This window comes from Camelus bactrianus, chromosome 5 (assembly GCF_048773025.1).
Source record: "Camelus bactrianus isolate YW-2024 breed Bactrian camel chromosome 5, ASM4877302v1, whole genome shotgun sequence".
Classification (NCBI taxonomy): domain Eukaryota; kingdom Metazoa; phylum Chordata; class Mammalia; order Artiodactyla; family Camelidae; genus Camelus; species Camelus bactrianus.
The window spans coordinates 16,978,797-16,999,771 of NC_133543.1; the positions used below are offsets into that span (position 1 = coordinate 16,978,797).

Consider the following 20,975-nt stretch of genomic DNA (forward strand, 5'->3'; position numbering starts at 1 on the left):
CCCAACGCTGTGAAGCAGGAACATCCCATGGTTGTGTCCATTTTTCAGATGAGGAAACTAAGGCACAGAGGGGACCATAACCAGGTGGTCTGGCTCGAGAGGCTGGGCTGCTTCGTGCTGCTACTCTGCCTGTGGGAGGAGAGGTGGCCGGAGCAACTGCTACCCACGAGGTGCCTGTGGCAGGCAGATGGGAGCACCCTGTATGTCTCCGGCAATTTCTGCACAGCAGCTCTTTGTACAGTTCCCATGTTACATGTGGAAAGACGCACCCCACCTCAGGCAGCTAGGGCACAGAGGGCCCAATGCTTCAGGGTGATCAGAAATCACCCACAGCTCTGCTTTCAGGAGTCTGGGGTGGGGCCCGAGTCCCAGGGATGCTGTTGCTCTTGGGGGGCCAGAAGAGGGGGGCCACTCTGGGAGCACCCTGGCCCGGGACATAGCAGGCGCTCAGTGTAAAAGGAAGGTGTTGGACACTGTAGATGCGTCACAGGGTTTCTAAAGCCTGTGTTGATTTCAGGGACAAGCAAAGCTCGCTGGATCAAGACCCAACTCTGAGATTTATGGCTCCAGCCCTTCTGATCATCCCACCCCAGAGGCTTGGAGTGGCTCAGTCCCTGGTGCTCTGCGGAGGCACACAGAGAGGCTCAGAAATATTTTTGGAAAGAAAACCCACTATTGAGGAGGAAAAATACAACAGCGTTTGGGAAGTTTCAGTGTAAAAAATGAGAAGCATCTGAATCAAATTGCCTTTCAAATTATGCTATTTTAAAAATTAAAGGGGAAAAAAAGCTCTGGGCCAAAATGTGTTTGTAAATCTTTCTGGCCTCCGAAGTGTTAGCACAACAGCTAAAGAGGCTGGGAAAGAACCCACCGGCCACTCTCATGAGCCGCCCCCGCCAGGTGATTCAACTAACCTTCCCCCAGTCTGACCACAGTGCTGCTTTCCCCCTGGGTACAGTCCTGCTCTGCAAAGGTGTTTCTGTCACGCATTGTGGCCAGGGAGGCAGCGACTCTCAGTGGAAACACCCAGCCCCTAGCAGGTCAAGCAACAGAGGCCAGTCGAGCCAGGTGACTTTTAAGGTCCCTCTGCAAAGAATTCCCGGCCCCAGACCGCAAGGCACTGGAAGGGAGCAGGCGCTGTTACCCCACTGGGCAGACGACGGAGCAGAGGCTTGGTGACAGGTGAAGAAACCTGTCCAGGGCTGGGGCAGAGGCCGGACACTTACACGCAGTATCAGTGGGCTGGGCTTTCAGGCCCAAATCACCCACAAACAATCTAAAAATCACGATCTAAAAGCAAATACAGGAAAGAGACATTCACCACAGGAGAGACAGGAGCCCCGAGCCCCGAGCCCCAGACCCTGCTCTCTGTTAAAGCATCAGGTGGCCTTGGGCAAGTCCCTTCCACAGCTCATCTCCGTCTTACCTACAAACGGAGAGGCTCTGACCACCCATGAATCAGACGTGCCTGCAGCTCCCCTCTGACACCTAGGACCTCCTGCACGTCTCTCCCAAGCTTCGCCTCTGGGGACTCCCGCTTCCCTTATGTCCTACTCTGGACTTCACTCCTGTCTCATCCCTAATGGGACTGAGGAACCCGAGTGAGACTCAAGATACTGTCAGTCATGTGCTGGTAGATGTTTGCCAACAGGGTCTGGCTGAGGGGAGGAGTGAGCGCAGCCCTGATCTGTAGGGTTTGCCAACTTTCCTGGTGTAAATACTCTAACTATGGGTAGGTCAAGTTACCAGCCTAAGGTCACAGATAGCAGAGTTGGAAGGAGATATGTACACTTGGTTCTCACAAGTCGGCACAGGCTGCTTGCAGCACATTCCTGCCTCTCAGATATAGTTACACTCTCATAGAGGGTTCCAGAAGGCTGAAGGTCCTTAAGAACCAAAGGGATGAGTGTCCTGTATGCAAAAGGTACATCACCCTGAGTCCCAACATCTGGACAACCACTGCTCATGGTACCTCTATGTGCTGTAATGTTGTGGTAGAGGTCACATATGATATGTATCCTGCTTTTTCTACACTTAATATTAGAACATAAGCACATCCCCTCATTATTATAAAGTCTTGAAAAGCGTTTTCAATGTCTGCAGAATATTCCATTAGACAGATGTTCCACGGTTTGATTTATCAATCCCCTATCACTGAACACTTAGACTGGATCCAAAAATCTTCACAGTTATGAATAAATAATGTGGAAATGAAATCGTTCTGCCTAAAGGTAAGTTTACTCTTAGAACCAAAGCTGTACAATTCCAGTGGTGGGCCTGGAGCACCTGGAACTGATGGGCATTCATTGGGATCATTGGATGAGGGGTTAAAGCTGGCCTGGAATACAGGGTAAGCCCCGCATCTGGACACCTGGCAGCTGTGGGTGGCCACAGCTCTGCCAGTTCATGGGATCTGGGCCTTCTGTCATTCCTCACCCCCGTGCCCCTGCCATCCTCAGACAGGACCCACCCCTACTCTGGACAGATGTGTAATAGGCCTTGAAACACTAAGCTTGTATAAGACCTCTTTTCCTTCTGGGAAAGCTGCAAACCATGGTGTAGACCACGGGGACAATCTCATGGACTCTGAAGGGGTAAACTGGGGTCGGAAGAGTCAGGTGTCTGCGTAGGTGTTCACCCGCTCAGCGACAGGGGAACCAGCGTCATCACACTCCTACGCCAGCAAACAGGCCTCAGGCAAGCCCTCCTAGGACAGGATGGTTACTCCATCTTTACCAAAAATGACTCAGGGACGGGGACCCCTCTATAGGCCGTTCTCGGCTCCCTGCACCCCTACCCCCGCCCAGCATGCACTGGGCGGCACTGCCCCTGTTCCCAGGCCTTTGTGCAGCCCCACTGCCCTCCTCACCCCATGTCCACACCAGCCCCGAGCCTGCGGGCTGAGCTTACTTCCTCAGGCCCCACCGAGATGCCCCTCCTCCGGCCAGCTCCTTGCCAGTGCCATCACCACTCAGCTCCACGGGAGACCCTCAGGCGCTGCCACGTGCCAGGCCCAGGATCAAGCACTGAGCTCTGGACCTGAGCACAAGCATCTCCAGAACTGAGAGGGCCTCGTGCAAACCACCTTGGGCTGCCTGGCACCTCCCTCCGTGCATTCATCTCACCTGTCAACAGGTCTATGCCCCGGCGGGCAGTGGGGCTCACAGCAAAGACTCTTTGGAACCTTCTGGGGCTCCAGTTTGCTGAGTAAAAGAGGATTCTTGCCCACAGCACCTCTGCCACCACTGGTAAGGTTTAAGGAAGACTCAGTGTCACGAGATCATACAGACTTTGAACAACATCTGCCAAATGTCTTCACGACACAGATTAGGAAAATGACACGTGGAGAAGGGCATAGCTTGTCACCCCAGGACCCAGGATGTTGCTGCACGAGGACCCAGGCCAGCACCACCAGCCTCCCTCACCCCATATGCAGAACACAGTCGTCACAGTACCCCAGCACTGGGGGACCCACTCCAAGATGCCACCTGCTCTGCTCCCTGCAGGGACAGCTGCTTGCTTCCCTGACTCCAGGAGGGCCCTTCCCAAATAAGCTCTTCAGAGAGGGGTACAAGGAGCAGGAGCCACATCTGACTCAAGCCTGAGAGCCTCCTGTCCTGGGGCAATTGGGCTGACAGGCCACGTCCACTCTCTGATGGAAACTCACCAGCCAAGCACTCTCCTGGGGCAGGGCAGTGAGGGAACGAGGGCCTGTGGGGGTGAGCAGGGATGATGACTGGGGACGGGATAGAGTGGGGCTGGGTTCCTTGGTGGAGCCGCTGCACCTCAAGCTGTAGGCTCACCGCCTACCCCTCCAACATCAAGACCCCCTCCAGAATCTGCTGTTACTGCACCACTGGTGACAACCAGGTTTGACACTACAGGGGCTTCCCCCTAATTGTGCCCTAATTACTTTAATTACTGCCTAAGTCTGTCCTCTGCTACTGTGACACAGCAGTAAATTGCACCGTGTGGCAATTCACCATCCACTCATGGCTCCACAGAGGCAGATCCAGGCCAGGGCGGGGACAGCTGAGGGCCCAGAGGTGGACAGAGGCACCGAGGCCTCAGAGGCTCATGCATCTCTGCATCAGGCAGAGGGACAGCTTCAAAAGTCACCATAGACCAGGGCGGGCCCTGACTCAGGGAGAAACAGACCACATGCGGACACAGCCAGGCCCAGGACAAGCCAGCTTCGGAGGGGGACAGAGGTCAAGGGGCATCACACAGGTCAGGAGGCCGAACGCCCACCTCCCGGAGCAGGAAGGTTGGCCTGGGATCTCCCTCTCCTGATTTGGGCCACACATCCTGATAATGACCTCCAACTGAGAATCATGGGGAAAATCAAAACAAATGTATTAACAATGATCTAGAGGTCCGCCAGTGCACTCTTGGAAACCCCGACTCCTACCCGCTCTGAGTGTCTTTCCAGTTTCCCCCGCTCTGGCCCTAAGCTGCACCCAGCATGGCCTGTGGAGCCGCAGAATCAGCATCGTCTGAGCACGGGTTAGAATTACAGAAACTCAGTCTCGCCTGACTTCCTGGCTGGGGGTCAAAGACCCCCTGCGACCTGGGTACATCAACTTGTCAGAGGCACCGCCCACACTCACACCCCCACCCAGCAAAGGCGAATTTCCCCTGCTGCTCTCTGAGCTCTGCTTGAGCGGTGAGAGCAACAGGGCATGACTAAATGCACTTGAATAAAAAGGGGAAGAAAAGAAATCTAAGTCTCTCCATTCCTCAGAGACAGAAATAGGTTTTGTGGCCTCCAGATGGACTGCACAGACACAAGGGGAGGTCTCGCCTTCCCGCCAAACTTTCCCAACGGGATGCTGGCACGGACGCATGGAAACCATAGAGTATTTCTCTTTGGGGCAGTAAAATGAGAGGCTGTGGCTGGTGGAGTCCTTCTGTTATAATTAAGTTGGCCAGAAATTCACCTAAGGATACTAAATTCCGTACCTGACCCTCTAATTACAGCCAGAAGGGATCAAGAGACAATTACTTTCCAAAATAGTCCTTGGCAGGCCAGAGGCAAGAAGCAGCCTCTCTGACACATCTCGAAGGTGCCAATGGAATGCACCCCAGGGCCACCCAGCAGCCCCACTCCTCCCTTGCCTTCCCTCTTCTGTTCTCAGGACCCCCCTGCCGGCCGAAGCCCGAGACGCCCAGCCCCCCGGGATGTGGGGTGGCCGGACCTCCGAGATCACCTGCAGGCGCCCATCATGGTGTCTGGGATCCCCAGGAGCTGGGGCGCCCTCCTTGTCGCCCTCCATAAACCCAGCATGCCTGCCCAATGACATCGGCCACCGGCCTAACGAAATCCGAACGGGCTAATGAAAAACACCCCACCAAGTGTGCCGACCAGAAAGTACCTCCTTGAGCAGCTACCGCCGCCGCCGCCGCCGCCGCCGTGGCCACCGCTAGGGCAGAAGCTTTCCTGCCCGGGTCCGGGAAAGCGGGGCCCTCCAGGATCCCACTTTTGGCTTCCTTCTTCTCCGCGGCCGTGGCTGAGGCGGACGTCTCCATCTTAGCCGCTCATAGTCCTGGGTGGCAGTCCTAAAGGAGGAGACAAAGACACTCACCAACGCTGCCCCCAGATCCAGCCGGGAAATGCCGACCCAGATTCACGGCCGCCGCGCGCTTCGAAAGCAACCAACTTCGTTCTCTTATAATTGGGAAGGAGGGTTTAATTAATTTTGAGAATTATTAGTTCTGAGATTCCACTGGTCTTCGGACAACCGCCGAGTGTTTTCACTGTCTTGTACCCCAGATTTTTCAGGTCTGAGCAACAAGTTGCTAGCCCTGTGCAAGGCAAGAAGCAGGAAGCAGCTTGAGAAATAAAGTTAGAAAGTAAAGCCCAGCAACTCAGAATCACAGGAAAATAAACATAAATAGAGGAACAACGACTTAGAGGTCCTCAGAGAAAAGCCCTCATTCTGTTCCTTCCCTGCCCACCAGATCACCTTTCACTTATTTATGTGTATGTCTGCTCATTCATTAATTCATTCATTCAACAAATTTTTCACCATTTTTTCACTCACACAGTCACTATATTTTCAAGGCCCTATTATGCATCAAGCATCCTGCCTGGTGCTGAATGTACAATCCATGCAGTTTACATTCTACTTTGGAGGCAAGATAAAGAAGAATGGAAAATAAATATGTGTTTAATTTCAGTCAGTGAGAGGAGCCTGTAAAAGAAAGCAAACGGCAGAACAGAGCAGGATGGGACGGACAGAGGGGCCACCGCCTTGCCTCTCCGAGGAAGGGATGCGATGCCACCTCAAGGTCTGAGGGAGCCCAGGGCAGTCAGAGGACACAGGAGGGAGCCACGGGCCTGGGTGGGGAAAGGCTGGCTGGTCTGAGGAGCAGGTGAGTGCAGGCTGTGGATGAAAACTATTACCAGCCTTATCAGTAAGCAAAGACTGCTGTGGCCACCAAATCCTCAGCCGGTACGGCAACCCCCAACAGTGAGCGGAGGGAACTCAGGATGCAGACAAGCAGGCAGCTCGGCCTTTGCAGCCACCCCAGTGGTACACCCAGAGGGAACTCAGGATGTGGAAGAACAGGACACTGGCCCTAGATGGCTGGTTGCACATCAAAGGAGTGATTTCAATGAGCCCAGAGCTTTGCACCTTCCCATACATAGAAAAGCGCTAAATTCCTTAACTTGAGATGTCTGCTTTTCTTTAATTAACAGTAATCTTTTGATGTTCCGACTACCTGGTCTTTGTTGCAAAAACTCTCATATCTTGGCTTCTACCTTGCCACTTGGGAGCAGTCCCTCAGGGTGATCTGAGAGGCTGTCATCTTGGGCTTAAGTCCTCAAAAGTGTCCACGGAATAAAATGTAACTCTCAACTTTCAGGTTGTGCATCTTATTTCAGTCGACAAGGCCCTGGAGGGCTCTGAGCAGAGGAGGGAGGTGACAGGACTCACATTATAAAGGGGTCACTCTGCAGGTGTGTAGAGAACCGATCTGGGGGGAAGGGGCACTACTGCAGTGACCCAGGGAGATGTTACGGAGGTTTGGGTGGAAGAGGCAGCAGCAGAACTTGGATACACTCTGAAGACAGAGTCCACAGGTCTTGCTAGGGCTCGGATGTGGGTGTAACGGAAAGAAGAAAGAGTCATGGGTTAGGAGAGAGGGGATTCAGGGTATGGGAAACGCTCTGTCTCCAGCTGGGGGGTGGGTCACAAGCAAGTGTTTTGCTAGGTGATGCTTCATTACTTGCAGATATTGCTAATTCAGTGTTCGTATCAAACATTACAGAATAGACATCTGAAAGCCAATTTTCTGAAAAGAAGGGGAAGTGGCATCAAAGATGGCCGAGCACTTGGACCAATGCACGGTGTTGCATTTGCTGGGATGGAGCACAGTGGGTGAGGAGCAGGTTCAGGAGCGAAGACCAGGAGCTCAGTCTGGGCAGCGTTAAGTCTGGGACGCCTATTAAGACACGCAGACACTGCTGGAAATGCAAGTCAGAGCTCAGGGGGCAGGCAGAGGTTAGAGATGGGAAGATGGCAGCACTGGGCAAGATCTCCAAGGGAGAGGGCAAAGGGAAGAAGAGAAAGTTCCAGAGCAAGACATGGGGCATTCCCACATTTCCAGAAGGGAAAAAGAGACAACAGCCAAGGAGACTGAGCAGGAATGGACCCAGAAGGAAGAGAAGGTGGGAGTGTGGGGTCCGAGAATCCAACCCAAGAAAGAAATGCCTAGAGAGGAGGGACTCAGCTCCATCACTGGCTGTAAGAGACTAAGATGACCAGGCCTCAGAGCCGAGCAGATTCTGTTGCATGTTAGTGACCGGGCCCACTGTGGGCTCAGGGAGAACGCGGGAGAGAGTGGAACTGAGGCACATTTAGTCCAGAAGCTTTGCCAGAAAAGAAACAAAAAGTGGGGCAGGACCTGGAGGGAGCTGAGGAGGTCCATGGGGGCTGTTTCACAGAGAAGGCAGGCAGGTCTGCAAGGCCAGGGGATGAGAAAGTTCCGGGAGAGCCTGTGAGTCTTGGGATAATAGCAGAAACCAAGGACCGCGACCAGCCGCATCACTGAGGCCTCCAGTCTTACCCCCACAGGCCCCAGAATTTCACTTTTTTAAAAAGTCTGCACAATACTCTCATGTTTTCCTAAGTGAAAAGTGTGAGCATGCAGGAAAGACGGGTGTGACACACAGAGACACCCGCAGTCTGGCTGGCCTGCCCAGAGCGCAGCCTGAGCTCTGAGCCTCCCTATTTGGTCTCACAGACCAGCCTGTCTGGTTTCCACAGTCTTTTGAAACTCACTGTCTAGAAAACCCAGGGTAGCTGGGGGACAGAGAAGTCTCACCGAGGATTTTGGTGAGTTAAGGGGTTTCCTTTGGCCTCAAGATCTTGGGATCACTGCCTGATCCTTTAAGCCTATTTGTAGAATCTGTTCTTTGAGACGCTGGCTGTCTGAATGGCCACTAGCAACATCCCCTGGGACAAGCCTGCTCCTGTCTGCCCCCTTAGCCTGGCCCCGGGAACCACCCCTCCCAGCCACATGTGTGGCACCGTGGGGTCACCTCCTCCTCCCCGCTATCCCCTGACCTCTGACCGGCTGCAGTCGCTCTCATTTCACCCGCTGAGCACATCAGCAGTGGTGCGTCTCCCAGCTGGCTGCTCTACCAAGCACCCTTCCCTTCTGGGTCCTGGGCACCCGCATACCACCTCTGGTCCCCCTCCAGGTCCCCCTCTACCCTTTAGCCAGGCACCTACCCCCAAACCAAATCTCACCACATCCTTCCACTGGCCAAGGCCTTGCTGAGCTCCCTTGGCCTTCAAGTAAAGTCTCCCTATGTCTGCCTGCAGCTTCCTCTCCCCTCTCCGCTTCACACCCAGCAGGCCTCTGCTCCAACTGTGCCACCCACCAGAAACCATTCACCCTTTCTGTGTAGGATGGACTCCTACTCTTCCTTCAAGGCACCTCCCTCCTCAGATGTCACCTCCTCCAAGAAGCCCCCCAACACCTCCCAAGTCACATTCACTTTCACTTCCAGATCCCTGCAGCGTCCCAACGCCCCGTACTGGATTCCTCATCACCTCCAGGTCAGGAGTTGCTCCCCACTCGGGCTGGCACAGACCAACTGCTCAGGAATGCCTAGCAAAGAAAACAGATCTCTGAGGCAGGAAATCGCAGCCCTTGGAAAGGCAAGTGATTTTGTGAACACTCTGGGTTTTCCTCCCAAGAAGCTCAGGTGAAGGAATTTAGGCCCAACTCTGAAACACACCTTGAATTTTGAAGTAAGGACAAAACTCAAAATAGTAGCTGGAACAACAAACCTTTCACAAGCATTTACTAGGTGCCAAGAACATTGCAAGAGTAATTTCCTTTAATCCCCACAACATTTTACATAGGAATAAACCAGTGCTCAGAGAGGTTGAGTAACTTACACAAAGACACACAGTTTAAAAGTGGCTGAGCCAGGCTTTGAACTCAGGCTGTCTGGCCCTAAAGCTATACTCTGGAGCATCACAGGGATCTCCCCCTCAAGGGAGGATCCTGCAGTGTTAAAGGATCTGCCCCAGAATTCCCTGGCAGCATTAAGGTGACTGTGTGGCAAACACTATCCCAGGAGCCTGAGAGGATTCAGCATGGGCCCCCGTCCTAATGCTGTATCCAAGGGGCAGACTGGTGGGTGGGGACCACCAGCCAAGGAATAGGCAAAAGCTGAGGTTCTGTCTGGGGCTGCTTGACAACACCATGGCCCTGCAGGTGGCACCGTCTGCTGAGGCTGAGCAGGATGGGGTGGGGGAGGAGTTTGCAGTTGTACATTCATTCACTAACTCTTTATTCCATAATTCTTTATTGACAGTTAGCTCCTTGCCTCACACTGCAGTAGGCAGGGAGCTGGCTAGGCTCTGCACACACCCAAAAGGAATCAGGTGTCCTCCCCCTGGCACCTCTCCCCGAGCCTGGTCATAATCCACTATGCAGCCTCCTGACTCTCTGCCCAATTGTGACCTCCAGGGTAGGGCTGAGACTTGCATCCCTAGGTCCCCAGGCCCAGCTGAGCAAGTGCTCAGGCCCCTCGCCAATGGAACAAGGTGGGCGCAAGGAACCAGGCCAGTGTCTGGAGGGCATGGGACTTAGTGGACCAGAAACCAGGACAGGACTCAAGGCACCCACAGGATCAGCGTATTTGACCAAACCCAGGCTCCTGGGAGGCATCCCCAGAGGCAGATGCGGAAATTGAGGCCAATAACTCAGAATGCTTGGCCTTCAGTGTCAGGGATGCCAAGGCAAAAAAGAAGCTCCAGAAGGGATCATGACAACTTCTATTAAGGGACATGAGGAGATTGAAAAAAAGAGGAAAATCCTCAGAGTCTTCTTGGAACACAGCAGCCACAGCTCCCTCACGATGACAACTGTGCCCTGTTAAGCTGTCAGAGTGGAAGGCATCACCCTGATTCTTACAGAGGAAGAGGTGAGCTGTCTAAAGCCACTTTCCATGGAAGGAGAGGAGCCAGAGACAGGTCTGCTGGCTGTAATGCACCCCGAAGCTTCAGGGCGAGGCCACCCCACGACCAGGTGAACAGAGTGTGGGGAGGAAGGGGATTTATTCTGGTTCCCATGAACCAGACCTCAGTGGGCCTGGGAACGGAGGAGCACGCGGGAGCACCTAAGACTTCGTGCGCGCCTGCGGGGAGCTGACCCGGCCAGCGGGGAGCCCCTGCAGTGCCCACGGTGTCACAGGCCTGTCTTCAGCAGATCAGCCGCTGCCCTCCCTGTCCCTCCCCTTCCAGGAGACAAGGCAGCAGACAGCCGAGAGGCTGTGTAAATCATGGGAATTATTGGGATTAGCACAATTTCTGGGTAAACACCAGGCGCCCAGGGTCCCAGGCAGCCACTTTCACTCTCTGAAGCTCCTCCGGGGCAGACTCTGCCTGTCAACAGCCTGGCCTGGGCTCCCAGAGGCCAGCTGGGGACAGGAGGGAGGGGCCTCAGGTCCCCAGACCTCAGTTGGCAGCTGATGGTCTGTGCTGGGGTACTTCCCATGGGCTCCACAGAAGGTTCCAGAACCAGAGGGGCCGGGAGTACAGCCCCCACCAGGGCGAGGGAGAGAGTCAACACCTCCATCTGGCCCAGGAAGCCAGGCTCCTGGGCTCTTGCTCAGAGAAGGGGAGGCCCTGGACCTGGAGCCAGGAGGAGCCCCCTTTCCATTAGGAGCTACACACAGGTCATCTGCCCTTCAGGGCCTCGGCATCCCTGGGGTGGGGGTTGGTCGCACCAAGAACCCCTGGAAACACTCCTTGGCCTTCCCCTGCAGATTCTGATTCCATAGGCTCACGGGAGACAAAATATGGGAACTTTTAAAAAGCTCATGGGTGTTTCTGATGCACAGGCAGGTTTAGGCAGAACGGCACGGGGTGCTCATAAGATGGCTTCCAGCTTCCAAATAATTGATAAGTTCCAATTAAAGCAAGGCTGCCTCACCAGAATGGAAAAAAATGTATTTTTATCTTCGTTAACTTGGAACCAGAAGTTTGTGTCTCCCTCAGGCACGAAGGTGGATAAAAGCCACAGCGCCCGTGAGCCTGCCACCAGCACAAGCCACAGAGGTGCTCACACCACATCGCAGGGCATCACCTGGGCTCACCATGGTGCTGCCTGCAGGTCAGCATCAGGCCCCTGACCTTGCCTGTCGTGCCAGCAAAGAAGCACAAGGATTAACAGTCGATCACCGCAGCCAGTACGATCGGTTGCCTTTGTAACCCCAGGCATTTTATCCTGTGCGTTTACAGCATTATTCTGGGGAGGGTGTCAGAGCACAGCAAAGATTAAGAACTCAGAGTGAAAGGACTGACTTGAAGAATAAATTAATAATCACAGCAGAATGCGCGAATCACTCTGAACCCTGAGATCCCAGACACCCTCCCGCCACCTGGCTGCTTTGAACTCTTCTGATGAGTGAGTCACAGGAATTAGAGCGTCTTTCCCTGGCGAAATCAGTCTCCAGGAGAGACATGAAACCTTGCCTCCCAGTGGTCCCAGCCGCCGCGGGGCCGTGATGTTCTCACCTCCTCTCTGATCTCAGCCTGGCGGCACGCTGCTCAGCCCCACACATGCAAGCACACACCGAGCACACACAGCCTGCAGTAACAACCGCAACCGCATACACGGTCACGCACGTGCACACACACATGCAGACCACTTACACAGTCACGTGTGTGAGCGTGGGCACGCACACACCCACTGTCACGTTTGCATGCAGTTACGCAGAGACGCACGCAACACGTGCACACACTCATACACGGATGTGTATGTGTACAAAGAGACACACATACACTGGAGGTGATACATACCCACCCAGTCTTGATCACAGACTTACTTTTATGATCAAAGGAGATAAAACATGTGAAAGTTCCTGGAGTGAGAAATACATTGCCAATGCTACACAGATTAGAGGTCTTAATAATTATAACCTCATTATAACTAAAAAGGGAGCAACGGACTCTTTCTCATGGTCCCGAGGACCCGTCCTATATCATCCCTGAGTGGCCAAGAACCAGTCTTTTCATCTTTTCACTTCAGTGTTGCCATCTGGAAAATGGACATTCTAGAGGGTGCACCAGACCTCAGGGATACCCATCCAACACCACAGCGCAAGGCCAGCCTCGTGAAAGCAAAGGGGGTTCTGGCTCCTTATGTTGGAGGCACGAGGGAGCCAGACGTGGGCTTCAACTCAGCCTGACTGCCCTCCTGGATCAAGCCTGACACTCACTCCTCCATCCTGAAGGGAAAGGGAAGGGGGTGAGGTGAGGGTTCCCCAGGACTGTGCTGAGCTGGGGCCACTCTGCTCACCCTTCATGGCAGGAGACAAAATCATCTTATTTAAAAACGTGCAAATTTTCTTCTCCCAGAGTGAGACACACTTGTGCTTGGACCAGCGCAGTCCACAACAGCTGTGTGTCTCTGGCCACGCGGCTTCCCCCGCTCTGAGCCTCAGTCTCCTCCCCTGTAACACAGAGCCTCCTCCCTACCTCCCCAGATGCTTGAGAAGAACAGCCAGGCTTCCCAGCATATTCGTGAACATGCTACCGCACCAACCCCACAAGCTTCGTGTCCCCACAGGGTTTGGCCCAGGGTTGGCCAGGCAGGAGAACCTCTGCAGGTGGCCACCCTTCTCCAAGGAGAGGTCGCCCGTCTGCTGGGCCCAGACAGGCAGCCAAGCCTGCCCCACCCCCACGAGGGCACACCAGCTCGGAGGAAACCCAACAGCAGCACTGAAGAAGGGCTACAGGCCTGGGGCCAGGCAGGGCTCAGGGAGATGTGACTGATCTCCCGCCACCACAATTGGGGTCGGGGGGACAGCTGTGTCACAGTCCTTGTCCTCGGCTTCTCTGTCTTCTGGTGACCGTTCCCCCCACCCCCTGGTTCCGGGAGCTCCTGCCTGCCTGGCCTCCCACTACCTAGGCCAGGGGTTCCCTGGGGGGAGGGAAGAGCTTCCAGAGGACCCCTGGGACCCTGGCTTGGTCAGATATGGTGAAAAGGCTGGGCTATAGGGTCCCAGTTCCCCCCACCCTATGGACAGGAATTGGGTGTACTCCCCTCCCGAAGTGTTCAGGAGCCTCAGATGCAGAGATATGCACACCATAGCTGCTCCTTACCCGACGTAGACCCCTCTGTCTCCACGTGGGCTCAGCACTCGGCCGGCTACCCCACCTGCTGCCCAGCGGGCTGTGAGAACAATGAAGGGAGACATATCTGGAAAAGAATAAAGTGCTCTTCTGAAACCCCCATGGTATATCGTGTGGAGTCCTTGGTCTTGTGTGAGTTAGAGAAAGAAGCTCCCCTCGACCTGCTCCATCGTTCCTTGGATCCCCCTCCTCTGCCCAGGAGTGTCCCCTGCACTGGGAGCCTCATTTTTAGAAAAAAGAAAGACCAGAACTTTCAAATACCTATAGGTGCCCATGCCAGGCCAGCCCCTCTCCTCATGATATCTCACCGCTCGCCACCGTTACCCCGGGGAAGCTAATCTCATGATCCTCGCTTTACAGTGAAACAGGCCCAGAGAGGGTAAGTAACGTGCCCAAAGTCACACAGCTAAGGTATGGTAGGGCCGGTGTTCCAATGCAGATCTTCTGGCTTCTGAAGCCCGCAATTCTAAAGCCCGCGATTCTACCTTTTCCATCACAAACAAATTCTTTAAGCATGTAGACTCCTGCTACATACAAGGAATATTACAGAAGTGTCAAAAGGTAGAGTTTATAGAGTTAACATAAATCAAAGGCAGTATATGCTAAATATCCAATAAGTAGCAGAGACTTTATGCCCCCAGGAGATCTGCGATGGAAGGCTACTGACTGGGGAGGTGAGAGGAGGCTTCTGGATGACCATCCCATCTGCCCTGTGGCTTCAAGTCAGTGAATGAAAGGCCTTGAACTTGGCCTGCTGAGAGGAGAGGGAGGGGCACTCCACAGGCAGGGAACGGCATGAGCTGTGTCCTTGGCACATTCTGGAAAGAGAGAAAAAGGGATGGTTCCCACAGGGAGAAAGAAGCAGAGAGAAACCAGGGTGAAGGGGAGCTGTGGGGGCAGAGACGGTCTCTGGGAAGGCAGACTGGTGGGGAGGCCGAGGTTTAGGGAGAATCCTTGCCTCCCGGGTCTTGGACTGACCTCTGCAGCACAGGCCTGCCAGCCGGGCTGCCCCCATCCCATCTGCTTCCTGGAGCTTCAGATCAAAAGCTTGAAAAGGAGGGCAAAGCCCTCACCCTCCCGCTGTGGCCAGGGGCGAGCACCATGAAAAACCCCTCTCCTAGCGGGTGCACCTGCTTCGTTATCGCTCCTTGGATAAAATTCTCCAAGTACGAAAGCTCCCTAATTTGCCCAGCCCCTGGGCTTGCTGGTGCGCAGGAAAACAGGTAATTAACCCTAATTCACCGACTTGCGGGGCGGGAACAGCAGTCAGGCAGGGCCTCGATGGGAAACGCAGGCCCCTCCTGTGCCGCCAGCCTCAGGTAAGGGGAGATGGGTACCAGGAGGACTGCAGCTGGCCAGCAGCTTTTTTCCCGGGGAATGTGTGGGGAACAGCTACTTTGTGCCTGACTCTTCAGATGGCACTGCAGCGTCCACTCACATGAACTTGGGTTTATTCCCTGAAAATACCAGGCCATCTGCAGGCCCCCTGCCTTTGCATCCCATTGCTTTCCTGCCCAGAACATTTCTTTCCCCTCTGCTTTACCCAAGGAAGCCATGCTTTGAAACCCGGGAAGCCTGCCCTAATGCCCTCCTATTCGAATTCCTGGTCAGAACCAACCAACCCCCTAACCTGCGCTGCTTCTGAAATTTTACAACACCCCCTGCCCGTATCAGCAGCTGGTACTTTCGGAGGGAGCACGGTGAGGGCAGACTCTGGAGAAAGAAGGCTCGCACTAGAATCCTAGCCCTACCTGGAGCTATGGACAAGAGCCAACGTCTCCCTAAGCCTTGGGTTCCCCATCTGTAAAATGGGGATGACAAGAGCACCTCCCTCGTGGTGATGATTAAGAGCCCAGGGCCTGGCACACAGGGGTCCCCCAACTCAGATGTTCGCCACGTTACCATCACTGCAGCCCGTGTGAGACTGCCCACCCCCTTCCTGGGGGGGGTCCTAGTTAGTCTCAGCACCAGCACTAGGCCTGTCCGAGACCAGACAAGGCAACCCCTTCCTCTCTACCCTCCTCCCCCCCAAGGTGCCTGAGCCCCCCGTCTAATGTGGGGAACACTCAAGTGGCCACCTTTCTGTAATGTGCCATCCTGCTGATTCCAAATGCCCACTATCCGTCCCCTAACTCCGTGGAGAGCCCCAAAGCAGCAGAAGCCCTAGGAGCCGGGGTCTCTCCTTGACACTCCCACCAGCACAGGGCCAGCAGAGCCATGTTCCCAGCTCAGACCCCGCGAGGCCGCCGTCTGCGAAGTGAACAAGGGGCCCGCTGTGCGGCTGCCCAGCCAGACCCAGATATTTTAACAGCTGCATTGTGTGTTTCTGAGGCACGATTCTTGAGCAGGGAGGAAAAACAAGCTTCGCCTCTGCCCCGAGGAGGAAAAACAGACGGCCCCGGGCAGGCTGCAGGCAGGGGGAAGGCCTCCACCCGCAGGGGCCCAGGGCGTGAAGGGCATATGGCGGGAACAGGCCTGGCACACAGGCCCTGCAAGGGATCCCCTCATCCAAGCCTGGGGACGGGGGAGAGAGATAAGGGCAGAGGCCCAGTGAGTGGAGAAAATCCCCAAAGGAGGCTCTTAGAGGGGAACAAAAGGACCAGAAAGATGGGGAGGTGCCCACAGAACAAGGTCCAAATCCCTCCGTGGCCCTAAGGTCCCACTCTGGGATCTACCCCCACCTGCCCCTCCAGGCTCACCACTCCCGAGATCTCCACCAATCGTGTAACACATCTCCAACTCTGGTCACGCTGCTGTTCCCACTGCCGGGAACGTGGTTCCCACTGCTGGCAACGCGGTTTCCCCAGAGCCCGTCCGGCCAAGCCCCCACCGGGCCAGTTCTGCCTTGTGCTCCCACAGGGCAAGCTCCCATGTCACTGTATTGTGAGTACTGTTAAGTTGTCTGCCTCCTTCACGCCAGCTCCAGACAAAGGCTGAGTCCACGTTTGATGACTGACTCAGTGCACGAATGCTCTCTGGCACCCATGCCTGCAAGAAACCTCTTCTTCTAGTAACCCCACAGGCCTTGATCCCTGCAAGATCGGGGGGCTCCTGTGACCCATCAGCACTGGAGGGGGTAGGTGAGGGCACTGGGGGAGGTGGAGGGCAGCACAGGGAGGCTCTGAGGTCAGGAGGAGGTGTCGTAATCAATTCCTAATGTCTGTCACAGACGGCTTTTGAGCTTCGGAGAAGGTCTTCAGAGCCAGACGGCTCCTGGCTTATGAACTGCACCCCTTCCCTTAACGGGTAAACCCTTGAGAGCGAAGACTTTGCCACATACGGTGCTTAGCACCCAAGTCTGTGAATACTTACTGAGCACCAACTGTGCTGTAGGCACATGCCATTTTCAAGACGAATGAAAAATGGAGTGCTTGTTGGTTCAAAGGTGCTTTTTGAGCCACTGACACATTCAAAGGGGCTCTTTTCTCCTAGTGGAACTGTAGGCTGGGGAGTGGCATTTTGGAGTCAGAAGCATGGTGCAGGTGGCTTTCCCACGTCCTTCCCATCATAACCCAAACCAGTCTCCAGAGCAGCAGGGGCACCCAGGCCCTTGCCAGACCCAGGGCAAATCTCTCCAAACATCTCGCACAAGAGACCCAAGTCATACAGGCTCTCCTGAGGATGGGGACTGGGCAGCCTTGGACCCCACCTGGGTGGAAGGGGCACTGCTGGGCTGGCTGCAGGAGGAGGCTGAACTTGCCCAGAGGTGGAGAGGATCTTGGTTTGATGTCTTTGCTTCAGCCCTGCTGAGGACACTTGGCATCACAAGGCTGCCTGGCAAGGAGCCACTCTAGGGCCCAAAGCACGTCTCTCTAACCCCTTCAGTCTTCTTCCTCTGACCCCAACGCCTGGCACCAAGAAAGGCCTCCAGAGGTCACCTTATCCAGCCCTCTGCCCAGGCAGCTCATATACTGAGCAGCCCATTCCTTGCCAATGATGCAAAGGGGCTGTCCCCAAGCTCCTTACCAGTTTATACCTCAGCTGGCTGGTCTCAGCTGACCACATCTCTCCCCTGAGAGTTCCCTAACTTTGTTGTGCAACTCTGGGTAAGTGTCCCCCATCTTTGGGCTCAGTGCCCCACCTGTGAGATAAGCAGGCAGGACCCCCCCCCCCGAGAGTGTTGTGTCTTACCACAATTGGGCAGAAGCAAGGACTGTGGCATGTGAGAAGCACAGACAGTACACTAATAAACAAACCCAAGTCACCTGTGTCAATGAACCAGCAACTGTATAACGAGCGCCAACAATCTCCGAGGCCTGAGGTCTCCCCAGCATGGGTGGTGCTCGGCCTGGGGCAGGGAGCAATGCAGGGTGGGGAGGGCTGGCTGCAGATTTGGGGCAGCTGCTCTGCCTCTCAAGGCTCCGGGGAGAACCGGGCCGGTGGGTGGCCTGGCATCTCCCGGTTCGGCCTGTGCAGCGCCCTGCTCTGACTTGCCCCACCACGGCCCTCCGCACACCTCCCGGGCGATGATACCTGCGCCCAGCTCTTCCGTCTGTGCCTCTGCCAAGCTCAGCCACGGGCTTTCCCCAGACTCTGCCAGCAACCAATGGCCAGCACCACCCTGTCAACTGAAGCCAACAGGAGTGCCTGCTTTTGGTGGGAGAAGGCCACCCGGGCCCGCCTGCTAAGCTGTCTCTCGTGGGAATAGGACCCCACCCAGTCCCGGGCTCGTCTAGGCTTCACTCTTCCTCCTGCAAGCCCAGGAAGCCTCATGTCCTCACACACCCTTCCCATCTCCTGGCAGTCACACACCACAGCCCGAACAAGGCGTCTGGGCCCCCAGGCACAGTGACCTGTCCCCCATATGGCCCCAGATAGGTCAGCTGCAGCTTGAGGACCCGCCCACTCAGGGGAGGCCAGGGAGGTCCCAAGGGCTGCAGTACTCTAGACAGGAGCGAGAGTTTTCATGCAGGTGGCACCGTTTCCTGAGGGTCTACTGTGTGACAAGCCTGGGCTGTGACCTTGACTGCAGAGGTGAATTAAACAGAGCATTGCTCTTTCTGAGCACCCAGCCCAGGGGGAGACAGTCATGAAGAGAGACAGAAAGTGACAACCAGAATAAGCTTCCTAATAGAGAGACTGGCTCAGGGGGCCACAGGGAACCTGGGCTAGCCTGAGGGAGGTCAGGGAGAGCTTCCTGGAGGTAGTGGTGAATAAGCATCTTCGAAAGGACACATTGGGTCCAGAAAGGTCTGCTAAAGCAGAGGGAGGGCAGGGTCTGGGCAGTGAGCAGGAGGCAGGGTGAATAAGAAGCCCTGGGGCTCGGAGTCCTGGAGGCCAGTGTCCAGCAAAGGATGAGCGCTCACTCTTGGTGGCACCCATGACCTGCGAGAAAAGGTCCAGACTGCACATCTGGGCACACGAAACCCCCAAGGCCTGGGCCCTCCCTACCTCCTCAGCCTCATTCCCACAAACTCAGACCTCACCCTTCACAGGGCAGTGTTTCCAGAAGTCTGCAACCCCCAGACATTGCCTCTAAGCTCATGCTCGCCCCTAAAACACCTGCCCCACCACTCCTGCCCAATTAACTCCTGTTATACCTTTAAGGCTAAGGCCAGCGTCATCTCCTCCAGGAGTGCTTCCCAGGGTGACAGAGCTCTCCCACAGGTCCCCATGTTAGTACAGCATTCAGGAGACACTCCGACTCTCTGCTTAACACCTGCAATTCTGGGTGGTTCAGCTCTTTGACATTCACTCCCAGCCCCTAACACACTGCTTAACACATAGTTTGTGTCCCGTAAATGTGCGATGAGTGAGAGCCATCAGAGTAATAATAAACCCAGCATTCTGAAGTCAGCTGTCTCCTAAACTGTCCCCAACTAGTAGCTGCCACACAGTCAATGGCTGCTAACAGTTATTTAACCAACCTTGAGAGCCTGGCAGAAAGATGCAGCCTAGCTGGTTGCCCATACCTTAGAAGGTGCAGGACAAAACTCACTGGCTTTAAAAAAAAAAAAAAAAGCAAAACAAAAAGAAAAATACACTCCTACTCATTACCTGAAATTCCACCATTAGAAAGTCACTTCTTTGATGCTTTTTCATTTTCAAGAACAGCCTATCAAAATGCAAAGTGCCCTGGAACAAGGTCAGGCCTTAAGTGGTTGTCATACAAAAAGTTAATTTGTCTAAGTAGAAGGGAATATGAATGGGGAGGGCTGGAGGGAGGAGGCGGGAGGGGAGAATCTGTGGAGACAGGGTGCCAAAAACCCTGCACCGTTTTGCTGACGGCTGTCCTTGGCTCCAACTGCCAGTCCACACCCTCCTGATAAAAAGGAACATGCCTCTCTGCCGGCTCCTGCACTTCAGCGTGTCTTGGCACCATATGCAAAGTGAAGTAGCTTTGTAGTGTGTGCTGCTTGTTCTTTTCCCTCCTTCCGATGAAGCTCTCCAAGGCACACTCAATCAAGCCCCTTTTGTTCCCTGGGCCTTTTGAAGGCTTCCGGAGAGGAAATGAGTACTCTTTAAAGCCCAAGTCTATGACACAGCCCCACAAGTCGCAATCTCCTCGCCAGCTGCCGTCCGCGCCAACACCACGGGCCTGATTGTGACTCGGGGTGTCCTAGGTGGGCTTGACTCCGGACTCTTCGACCAGGACCATCCCTGGGAAGACGCTTTGGGATGTCCCAGCCCATTCGAGAGGCCAGGGTGACACATAGGATTTCCTCACAAGAGGCGAGTCCTCCAAACTGGCCAGAAGCCACAGAGAAGGTAACAGGTTAGGTGTTCCTCGGTCGCGGGACTGTCACCCACAGTCATTGCTGGGAGCAGGGTTCCCGCGCCAGGGCACACCTAATGATTGTGTCCAGACTGTGAGTCCACACGTGGAAGAGGCACTTTCTGGGCCTGGATCCCATGACTTCTTCCACGATGACACCACACCCAGTCCCTCCAGCCAACCAGCCACCAATGGGGACACAGTCCACCAAAGGATCCCACCAGGCAGGGAGCCCCTGGAGGTGCCAGAGGTCCTCAGAGATCCAGTCATCAACCTCCCATTTGCTTCAGGAATCCTCCCCAGCAATTGAGAAAATGGGGACAAATCTGACTCCCAGAGGATGGTTGCCAATATCTAGAGACATTTTTTATTATTTCCAAATTGTGCAACTAACTGCTCGTGGCTGCTCATGGGTCGAGGCCAGAGTTGCTGCTAAACATCCTGCAATGATCAGAACAGCACCCGCACACACACAACAGAGAATTACCAAGCCAAAATGTCTATGATGCCAAGGCTGAGAAATCCTGATCTTAAGAGTAGTCTAGGCAATTCAGCATCCAACCTCTGCTTGATTACCCTCCAGGGATGGGGAGCTC

General features: G+C 54.7%; 1 protein-coding gene across 3 annotated transcripts in view; it reads right to left on the reverse strand.

The window, feature by feature from the left end:
- Positions 1 to 20,975, reverse strand: part of GLI2 (GLI family zinc finger 2) — a 245,557-nt gene that overhangs the window by 175,368 nt on the left and 49,214 nt on the right. For all 3 annotated transcript variants that reach the window (XM_074363501.1, XM_074363499.1, XM_074363500.1), the window contains exon 2: positions 5,376 to 5,559. In XM_074363501.1, the coding sequence (XP_074219602.1) occupies positions 5,376 to 5,529 (154 nt within the window). In that variant the 5' untranslated portion in view covers positions 5,530 to 5,559. The remainder of the gene's footprint in view (positions 1 to 5,375; positions 5,560 to 20,975) is intronic.